Below are 10,381 nucleotides of genomic sequence, written 5' to 3'. Positions count from 1 at the left end.
GCCTACTCTTAAATGTGGAGATGGTGTCGGCCTCCTGAACGTGATATGTACGTATAAATACACGCTTTTATTTATTATTTTGCCGGCGTTTTAGCACAAGCATGGCCTAAAGGAGAGACAGCTTTGTATTGATGATTATCTGTCTGGAAGTGACATGCCCTGTTATTCTTTGGTGGTTTTGCTCTGTGTATGATGTGTTTTGCTCTCTACAATTTATGGGTTGCAGTGTTGTTGTTGTGGCTGCTGTGGTACGTTTTATTAGTACGTTTTATTAGTTCTTCGTTTAGAGCAATGGGAGACTGTGGTGTGTGGACATTGCACCGGAAGCTATATTGGATTAATAACTGTTGCATTGGTGTCATGTAATACCGTGTGGGATGGGCCACTTAGTAAATAAAAGTATCAATCAATCAAATATAAATCATGAATATTAAATATAGTGTTAATTTCTATTTATTTAGCAGGGCGACATGGTGGTACCTAACAGGAGGCAGGCCTTCCTGTGTGGAGTTTGCATGTTTTCTCCCACCTTCCAAACACATGCAGGCTATCAATTAAGAAAATAAAACCTAAAAATATACATAACACATATATTTTTATTAACAAACAAAATTGCAAACATTCAGACATCACAGTTCAAAACATAAAATTATAGGAAGGGAAATTACAGCATGTATAAGATCAATTAACAACGGTAATAAAAATACAATAAGGAAACTACTAGACCTGTTGGGTCCTTGTAAATTCTGGAGTGTGGTCTAGACCTGCTCTATCTGCACAGGGTCTCGATAACTCTTGTTATGAATTGATACTATAAATAAAATTGAATTGAAATTGAATATAAACAAAACCATGAGATAAACATCATAGTAATAATAATAAAAAGAATATAAAGGAAATAAAAATGTGACAGATTTGCAAACACGTGTATGTTGTGACAATAGACGTTCTTAATTAAAAAGATTGGAATATGTATCAGAAATAATCATAGCTTTTTTTTATTTGTTATTTATTTAAGAGACTCAAAATATGTGTCAAATTAAATCAGGAATAATTTAAAGCAGTGTCTTAAATTGGAAAATGTGGATTTATGAATATGAAACTTTTCTAATAAAATCAAAAGATTAACAATATCACATATATTTCTATCTCTACATTCAAAATATGTAATAATATGTTTCCCTTACAGTGTGAGTCTATGTGTTTGAAATATTTATGAATATTTATGAATATTTTGTAATATAGTTTTTTGACGTCATACACATAAACAACAATGGCGACCCCTGTTGATGTTGTACATACGCCGGTGATTAACGGTGAGAAATAGTAATAGACATATATAGACAAAAACGTAACGTAAACTAACGTCAACGTCAGGTAGCATAGACCGTTAATATTAATAAATATACAGTCTATGTTAGGTAGCCGCTAGCTAACGCTACCTGGGACGCTGACAAGTCGTGACGTGAAGACGTAGTTTACGGACTAACAACTGTGTCTTGAACGCATCAATAGTCTCGATTTGATCCATAGACTGTTAAAGGAACAAGGAAACCGCGAGCTCCATAGCGACCTCTACCGGTTACAGTCAGAATTACACCTCCATTTTTATCTCTCCGATTCAACGGCTTTTCCAGTTCAGGAGCTCGGAAACAGGTACGTTCAACGGCTTATAGTCGATGGAAATAAACAAAGAATACAAAACATTGCCTAAATGAACACATCAAATCCGTCTCTATCCATCGCTAGGTGCATTTCTAGGTTTAGCTGGCTTTCATTGAACTAACGTTAGCGTAACGCCGGTTAGCCGACGTCAACGGTAGCTAACGGTAGCGTAACGCCGGTTAGCCGACGTCAACGGTAGTTAACGTTAGCGTAACTGGCGCGCGTGTCAGACTTGGGTGTAAAGTGTCGGCTGCTAACTTTTCAGCTTAAATTGGCTTAACTTTGCAGTAAAATAACATAGTTAGCGAACTTGTGCTTTCTTACAGTGTCTGTTGTTGTTGTTAAGACTCGTTTGGGAATCGACGAACCGACACACAATGCTGAAAATATCAAATTTGAAGGTAAGTGAGCTTTTTACTAAGCTAACTAGTGCTAAGTTAGTTAGCTAGCTAGCTAGCTAGCTAGCTAGCTAACACTGACATTGGCGCTTTAGCAATACGTGAAAATCAACACTTTTGTTGAAGCTTTTTATCAATGTTTTTAACTTTTTCTTACGTTTTTGTCCCATTTGTCAACACCTTATGACGCTTTTTTGAATGTTTGCCACTTTTTGACGTTTAACACTACGTAACACTGACTTACTAACTTTAGTTTTACAGATATTTTTGGAATTTATGGTCAATCAATAAACCTCATTTACAGGAAATTATACCTAATGTTTGAGTTAGAAAAGCAGAAATTAGGAATTATTGAGACTAAAATTAAAGGAATGGATGTTGATGATAATCACAGACTGGAATATGTCAACTTTTACTCAACACTATTTCAACAACACTTCAATTTAAAAACAAATTCAATGCTATAAAATTGAATACGACGCCCCAAAATTAATGAAAGTAGAGATTTGTTCTTGGCAAAGAGCGTTGTGTGGAATCGATCATGTTATTTTGGGGAATTAATAAGAACATGGAAATAGGAAAATGGGTCAATTTGACCCGAGGACAACATGAGGGTTAAGGCATGAAGCAGGTGAGGAAAAACTAGAAGAGTTTTGGAGGTTTCCATCACGTCTTGTTCATGTGAGTCAATTTTTAAAAAGTGTTTATTAAAGAAATTGACTCACCATAATCTATGGCTGCTAAAACGCTCTGTTCGGGGCCTTAAGTTTAAATTTTGTCACACTTTAAAACGTGGTTATAAAATTAACCCTTCTTGCACATTCTCTGCCCTCTGCCTGGTTAAACCACTGAGATATTTTTAGTTTAATTACTCAAAACATTCTCCCTCCTGCCTTTTATTATACAACTAATATTTTCCACAGGATTGATTACACACATTTGGTGCGATAGATGGATAAGTTGATATTTAATGAACCCCAAAAAATGGGGAAATTATGGTCTTATAGCAGCAAACACATAAGTCACCCAGCTCAGAATATAATATAAATGAAATACTAGAACTAATACTCATAAGACGGACGTATGTTATGTAATCATAGGCCTACATATCTGAAAGTAGACACTATATTGATAGGCTATAAATGGATTATATCAAAATTGATTTCTTTCCATTGTTCACAGTCAAAATTCACTGGCACAAAGTACAATATAACACAAATGGTTGAGATCATATCATCTGTAAATTATCTGCCTGTTTTACAGTCTTTGATCAAAGGTGGTTTCGTACACATTATGCCTTGTGAAATGAACCCTTTTGCGAACTAATTATTTGATATTTTTGAGGATCCCCATTAGCTGATACTTTTCCTGGGGTTCACACAAAAACAAACACAACAACAGATAAGACAAAACAACCACATGAAACAACTATTGTTTCTTGCAAACATAACTATACACATTACACTAAATTTATAAACACTGCATGTACAAAAGTGAAATCTTACAACATATTTGTATACATGTAAATATTCCTATACATAAAAAGTACAACATGTAATAATAATTAGCTGAAATACAGCTTTTTCATCACATTTTCAGACAGATGTAGATGTGGCTAGTAGCATATGTGGATCCATCTGTGGTACCTTAAGACCATAACATTATTTTGCTGCTTTAACAGTCTCTAATCTTCTGGGAAGGTTTTGCCGTTTTTATTATTTACTATGGAACTTGAGTGGGCACAAAACAAGGATCATATGTCTGTGGCTCATGTCAAGAGTGTGTATATCTGTAAAGTCGGCCCTGGTCCTGGTGCCTCTTTGAAAAAAAATAATTTTCTCCGCAGATTGAGAGCCCGTCCTGCCTCTGGGGTCGGGTTGTTCGGGTGCCCGGCGGTGACGCAGAGACCACAGACCAGTACGACAAACTGCAGACTCAGATGAATCTCTTCTACCACGACGTCACTCAGGACCTGTGCAAGCTGAAGCCCTCAACGTTAGAGGAGGGACAGGTAATGCAACTTCTGCAGTATGTGTTCTTGTAACAAATCTATCAGGCTAGATATTGTCTTTAATTTTTGATATTGTGATATGACACAAGTGTTGTCTTTTCCTGGTTTTAAAGACTCTATTACAGTAAAGTGATTTGATTTCCTGAACATACCGGATCACTGTATTTCCTCTCAGGTGTGTGTGGTGTACTGGTCAGTGAGGAAGTTGTGGTGTCGGGCTGTGGTGGAGTCGATCATCATGGATTCGTTGTCCTGTCAGGCTCGTTGCCTCCTGGTCGACCATGGAGAACGGCTCGTCATCCCTTCGAACCAGTAAGATCAGAACTGTATCAACACTGCCATTTTACAATATTATTCTAAAGAGTACTTTACATGAGTGTTTGTGTCAGAAGGCATTTAACTGCATCACAGCTGGTTTTACTTGAACATCATTTATCAAACAATTTTAGATATTTCTTTGCAGACCTGAGAGATGCTTGTGTGTCTGTGCTGTCTGATTTTCAACTTTTGTGTTTTCGTCTTGGTCTGACAAGGATCCGAATTGCTATGGAGTCCTTCCTCCAGCTGCCTTTCTGGGTGAGAAAGTTCCACCTGGCGGGCATCAAACCAAAAACCCTGCGAGTGTCTGTTTTTGAGAAGGCAGCAGAGCTCATGTAAGACAACTTCACTGCCCACTACTGAATTGTTGATGGATTAGTGAAGTTTTTCTTTTTCTCCTTAAAGGTGTAGTTAGTGATGTTAATCCAATACACTTTTTGTCAAAATCATCAAATATCTTGTCCACCTAGCTCTCCATTTTCTGTGTGCGCTGAAAAAAAAAAGGTGTTAATTTGGGGTGGGAATCACCAGACGCCTCCCGATATCATCACAATACTTGTGCCATGATACGATATTATTGCAATTTTAAACATATTGCAATATTCTGCGATATATTGCAATTTATAACTTTTTTTTCCAACTTCTGATTTTTCCCCAATTTCAAATGACGTCCCCAAAAGGAAACTTACCAACATCTGTTTCATCTAAAAAGAAACATTTCTCTGTTTGTCCATATCACTTCAATTTTGTTGCTTCAAAATGGGACAAACTGACCAACAAATATATAATATATAATAAAAAATCAATACTTGGCGCCTGTGTATTGATACAGTATTGCCACAGAAAATATTAAAATACTATGCTGTATCGATTTCTCTCCCCTCTCTTTTTCTTGGGATCAATAAACATCTCTCTATCTATTCCAGCCGATCGGCAACAGTTGACAATCTTCGCGCAGCGTAGCATACTGCACCTTTAACCAATTCATCTCTGTGTTTACATATGTTTCTACTGTAAAAGTAAATTCACTTTTAACTTGATGCATTATTCTTTTCCTCTGCAGTCCGTCCACTCAATGGGACAGCTCTGCTACACTCTACCTGCACAAACTGCTCCAAGGTGACCAACATGGCTGAACACAGCTGTGGTTTTATTCTGTAGATTTAACCTACTGGAATCAAAATTTGTGATGTTCTAAAATGCTTAGCTGCAAAACTGATGTTAAAACATTTCCGATCTTAGGGAGTCATTCTGATTTTGAGTTTGCTTCCTTCCATCAGCGTCGACGCAGACGGAGGCCGTGTTGCTTGAGTCCAAGCCGGAGTCCACATCCATTGAGCTGTACCTGACCGTAAGGAACGTCAAGGTGAACTTTGACCCTTGAGTGTAAAATTTAAAAAAAAAAAGAACTTCAAACACAGAGCTGAATACAGACATAAACATCCATAAGATGTGCTACTTTAAGGCTCCTCTTAGATGCTGTATACCTTACAAATGAGCGTCTTTATCTTAACATTGTTGACAACATCCAGTTTTCATCGGCCAGTCTCTTGTTTCTTGCTTATGTTCGACAGTCATATCCTTTATCAGAGCTAGTTTTTTTACACCGTGAAAAGAATCACCAGTATTTTGTTGATTTTTCAGATCTGTGTGAACGACGATCTGGTGACCAAGAAGTTTGCGTACTATAGCAGAGAGTCAGCTGACGGCAACGGCCTGGACGAGGTGGACACACATCCTGTCATGTTGTCCTTCAACGTCTTAACCCAGACTGTCGGCACAACGTCAAAGAAACCGAAAGCACAGTCCCAACTATCTCCGGGTAAACACACAGATGTGACTTACTGTTTGGGGCAGTCATATATATCAAGTTTTGTAGTGTGTCTCAGTTCAGATACTTTGAGTGCACTAACATGTAGTACACTGTGCACACTTGTGCAGTGTGTACATTTCGACAACGTAGTGATGTCTCAAATCGCACAAGGCCGTTATGCATTAACTGGACATTACTCCTCTGTTTAATGGTAAATTGCAGCCAGTCGGAGCATAACCGCCGCTTACTGTCATCCGCCAGGCTGTTCTCTCAGAGCTATTTTTTTGCAGTCGAGTACTGTATGTGCATAAGTAGACACGTCCCCATGTGCAGTCATGTTATAAATTGCGGTTATACGTTTTGGGCTACATGCAGACTCTTGCAGACGTGTGCATGACAAATACTGGATCAACACTGGAATTTTTGTCATGCTTTTAGGGCTCTCTCCTCTTCACATGTGGAGAATCCTCCACATGGGGTGTTGGACCTCTTTTATTTTGGATTGGAGCTGATATATTTTCCCATTTAAAGTCTCAAAGTGACTCTGTTTACTTTCAAACAATCCTCATGAATTAAAAGGTTGCTGTTAAGTGTATACTTAGTTTCACGGCAGCTTTGGGCAGCTTGGTTTCAAGTCAATTATTTGTCATTTATGTGTAATGAGATATAAACAGATGCTGGTTTTAAGCTATTTCGTCAAGCTTTAATTATAATAGGAAAAAAAAATGGTGGTGTGAATCTGTTTTACATTTGCATTCATACTGAATCTAATCTGGTTTAACCCTCAGTGATGTCACAAAATCTGACTGCAGCCAAAGCAGTTGATTGGCTGACGGCACCTTCTACACATCAGGTCAGCAGCTCTGCTCACTACGTTACTGTCGGTTCTCCAGTAAACATCCACGCATCCTCACCTCTGACCTCTCTGCTGCTTTAGAGCCAACAACATCAGCTGAAGCCCTTCGAGGAAGGCAGCAGGTCAACGCTCACAGACGGACATCTGTCTCCAGGCAGCCAGTCAAAGAACAGCCCAGAAGCTGCTACTGTAGAGTGGTACGTGCACTATTGATTCAGTTTAGCAGTTCACTGTTGAACAGGGAAAATGAATGAATGTAAGTTAACCGACCCTCTCTCATGTTCAGGGATTCGTCGGAGGATACAGACTCGTCTCTGGCGGCTGCTCTGACCAAAAATCTCAGTCTGTTCAGGTAAGAATTAAACTCAATCACACACAGTGCTTCTCACGTGACTGGCTGAAACCAACAGCACGTTTCATGTCTTTTATAATATGACTGGTTGATATATGCATACTTTGTCGGTGGCTTGTCATTTCAGAGATTGTTCTGTAAATTCTGCCAAATGTCTCTAATTTTAAGCCGGATGTCCGTTACCTTCCGCTTTCTTTGTGTTGTCATTTTAAACTCTGGGGGTTTTATCAGGACCTATGGTTACCTGGTCCTCAGATCTCTGCAGGGTAAATCCAGACAGCTAGCTAGACTATCTGTCCAATCTGAGGACTATGGTTACCTGGTCCTCAGGTCTCTGCAGGGTAAATCCAGACAGCTAGCTAGACTATCTGTCCAGTCTGAGGACTATGGTTACCTGGTCCTCAGGTCTCTGCAGGGTAAATCTAGACAGCTAGCTAGACTATCTGTCCAATCTGAGGACTATGGTTACCTGGTCCTCAGGTCTCTGCAGGGTAAATCTAGACAGCTAGCTAGACTATCTGTCCAATCTGAGGACTATGGTTACCTGGTCCTCAGGTCTCTGCAGGGTAAATCCAGACAGAATAGATTCTTTGATGCATCACGATTCTCTCTAGAAGGATTTGATGCTCGATTCTGATAAGTTAACAATCGTTAAAAAATAAAATAAAAAAATAAATAAAATATTTATTAACTAACCCTAGCCTTTTTTTTTTTTTTTTTTTACATGACATGTCAACAAATCAGATTGTTGCATTTACAATCGACCCTAGTATAGGGCCCTTTTTTTTAATTTATTTTTTTATTATTATGTCTGTTTTTTCCGATTTATATTTTTAAGCCTTTTCGGATTTGCTTTTCTTTTCACTTCTAAGCAGTATTTACCTTTTTAAAAACTCAGTGACACAAACTCACAATTCAGCTAATATGCTGTATTCGCCTACCTAAATAATAAATGCTGTCTTTTCGCCACCCATGACAATTGCCATTGGTTTAAAGAAATGCCAATTAACCAGAGCACGTTTTCCCCCCATCCCAGAATGCTGTGTGGACTAGCCAGACCTTCTTACACAGCACTGTGGATGAAGGTCTGGCAATGTGAAACTAATACTCACAGAATATTTCCCATAACCAACAGGTTCCTGAAGTTTCTGAATCCTTACAGCGGCTACCAGCAGGCGGCTCCAAGTGTGAGTACATGTCCAACACAGGAAGTGTTTCTCAAGCTAAATGGCAGAATCTTTAAGAATTAAAGCTCTGGTACAGTTTTTTAAGCACATTTGACACTCTCACACAGCTGTAAGTTATATCAACTGGGGTCTGCACTCCTGGAGTCCTGTTGTTTGGGACTTTATATTTCTCCTGTTTTCCCCCCGTCCACTCTAATGGATTGCATACACATGTGGTTGTTGGGTTTCATGTGGGTTTCACCTGTAATTCCTCAACAATAAATCTAGATGTAAGAAGTTTTTTTTTTTCTTTTCCCAGGTCAGTCAGCATGAAGAGCTAGAAGACTGTCGACCTGAAGAAGCGACTGCAGCCTCCTCCACCTGCACAGGACAGGAAGTGTATGCTGACAGTAAACTTTCAACATAAAATACTAAGCTTTGATTAAAATTACACGGGGATGTTGAGCATGAAACATTCTGTGCTCCTTGGCAATTCAACTTATTCTTATTGACAGCATTTGAACTGGGGCTGCAAAATAAATAAATCTTTTTTTCTTTTTAGTTATCGCGATTTCTAATAGCGTAATAAACGCGTCACAAAAGGCCGCACCGTATTGCTAAAGACACACAGAGGGGTTTTGAGTTTAAAGTGCTGGTAGAAAACACTTTTTAATGGTGCCTTTTGTGTTCAGTTTAATTTTCAATTTGTTCAATAAAATAATGTTGGAAATGATTTCCTTTTTTTTTTATACTCAACATTCATTTGTTGTATTTAAGCAGAATACTGAAAGCCACAGAAATACAGAACTGAATTCACTTTAACATCTGTTAATTTATCGCAAGTAGTATCGCTCAAATTGCCAATATTCAACATCATTGTGTATTTTCCTCATATCCTGCAGCCCTATTTTAAAGTATCAGTAAAGTACTAAACTTATGGTCCGTAAAAGACAGACGTTCAGCAGGACGAAGCCAAAAGTCTCCCCAGAGACATTAAAAGACCTTGTCATCATTCAGTGTGACTTGCACTTTCCACGGATATCATTGGAAATGAACGTCCAAAATTCTACTTACAAATCATGGGGAAAAAGCCACAGTTCACTTGGTTTTTTTGATTAAATTAATGTGGTGATTATTAGTCAATTTTCTGGAGGTAAGCAAAAGGAGTCCGAAAAAACCTGACATGAGTCATAATTCACATTGAGATGATTAATAAACAAAGGAGGATATGCAGTGCTTTTTGTGGGGGGAAGTTGCTGATCCACTTTTAAGCAAGTTTGTTGCTTTGGATGGCATTTAAATTACAAGAGAGATGTTGGAATGACTCCACGTCCTGTAGAGAAATAAATCCAGCCCGAAGGGGGCTTAAAGTCTTTAATTGATTAGTGCTTAAGATTGCAGACATATATTCTGTGGACCAAACTACTGCGATGCTTTGGTAATTGTATTTTGTCACACAGATTAATCCCTTCAAACAACCGTGAGCCCGAAACCTCGGACAAGCACGCGTTGCTCAATATGAGGTGAGACCGATTGATGCTTTCTTACTTCAAATGTCAATATTAGTAATTGAACAGATTTTTAATGGCAAGTGAAGATCAGCAATTAGTAACTGCATTTTTTTTTTTTTGCTGAATAAGTGGAGCTGAAGGTCTTTGTGAGAGCAGTCCAGTTAAATACCTGGCAGATGAAGAAACAAGGTACAGTAACTCAGTCTGTAGGGAGTTGGGTTGTCCCAATGCGGACCAAAGTGTGGACTGGTAGCTGGAGAGATGCCACTTCACCTCCTGGCCCCCCCCCCC

The 10,381-nt window shown here is 38.6% G+C and overlaps 1 protein-coding gene across 1 annotated transcript in view; it reads left to right on the top strand.

The window, feature by feature from the left end:
- The first annotated feature begins 1,705 nt into the window (after positions 1-1,705).
- Positions 1,706-10,381, top strand: part of tdrd12 (tudor domain containing 12) — a 28,462-nt gene continuing 19,786 nt past the window's right edge. Inside the window, exons 1-14 of the mRNA XM_032522892.1 lie at positions 1,706-2,066; positions 3,910-4,074; positions 4,250-4,386; positions 4,608-4,727; positions 5,456-5,511; positions 5,673-5,758; positions 6,037-6,214; positions 6,994-7,058; positions 7,143-7,258; positions 7,348-7,413; positions 8,549-8,600; positions 8,899-8,978; positions 10,040-10,102; positions 10,220-10,279. Of these exons, the coding sequence (XP_032378783.1) occupies positions 2,043-2,066; positions 3,910-4,074; positions 4,250-4,386; positions 4,608-4,727; positions 5,456-5,511; positions 5,673-5,758; positions 6,037-6,214; positions 6,994-7,058; positions 7,143-7,258; positions 7,348-7,413; positions 8,549-8,600; positions 8,899-8,978; positions 10,040-10,102; positions 10,220-10,279 (1,268 nt within the window). The 5' untranslated portion in view covers positions 1,706-2,042. The remainder of the gene's footprint in view (positions 2,067-3,909; positions 4,075-4,249; positions 4,387-4,607; positions 4,728-5,455; positions 5,512-5,672; positions 5,759-6,036; positions 6,215-6,993; positions 7,059-7,142; positions 7,259-7,347; positions 7,414-8,548; positions 8,601-8,898; positions 8,979-10,039; positions 10,103-10,219; positions 10,280-10,381) is intronic.

Source organism: Etheostoma spectabile, chromosome 8 (genome assembly GCF_008692095.1).
Source record: "Etheostoma spectabile isolate EspeVRDwgs_2016 chromosome 8, UIUC_Espe_1.0, whole genome shotgun sequence".
Classification (NCBI taxonomy): domain Eukaryota; kingdom Metazoa; phylum Chordata; class Actinopteri; order Perciformes; family Percidae; genus Etheostoma; species Etheostoma spectabile.
Note: the sequence above shows the minus strand (reverse complement) of the source record. Positions and strands in the feature narration are given on the sequence as shown.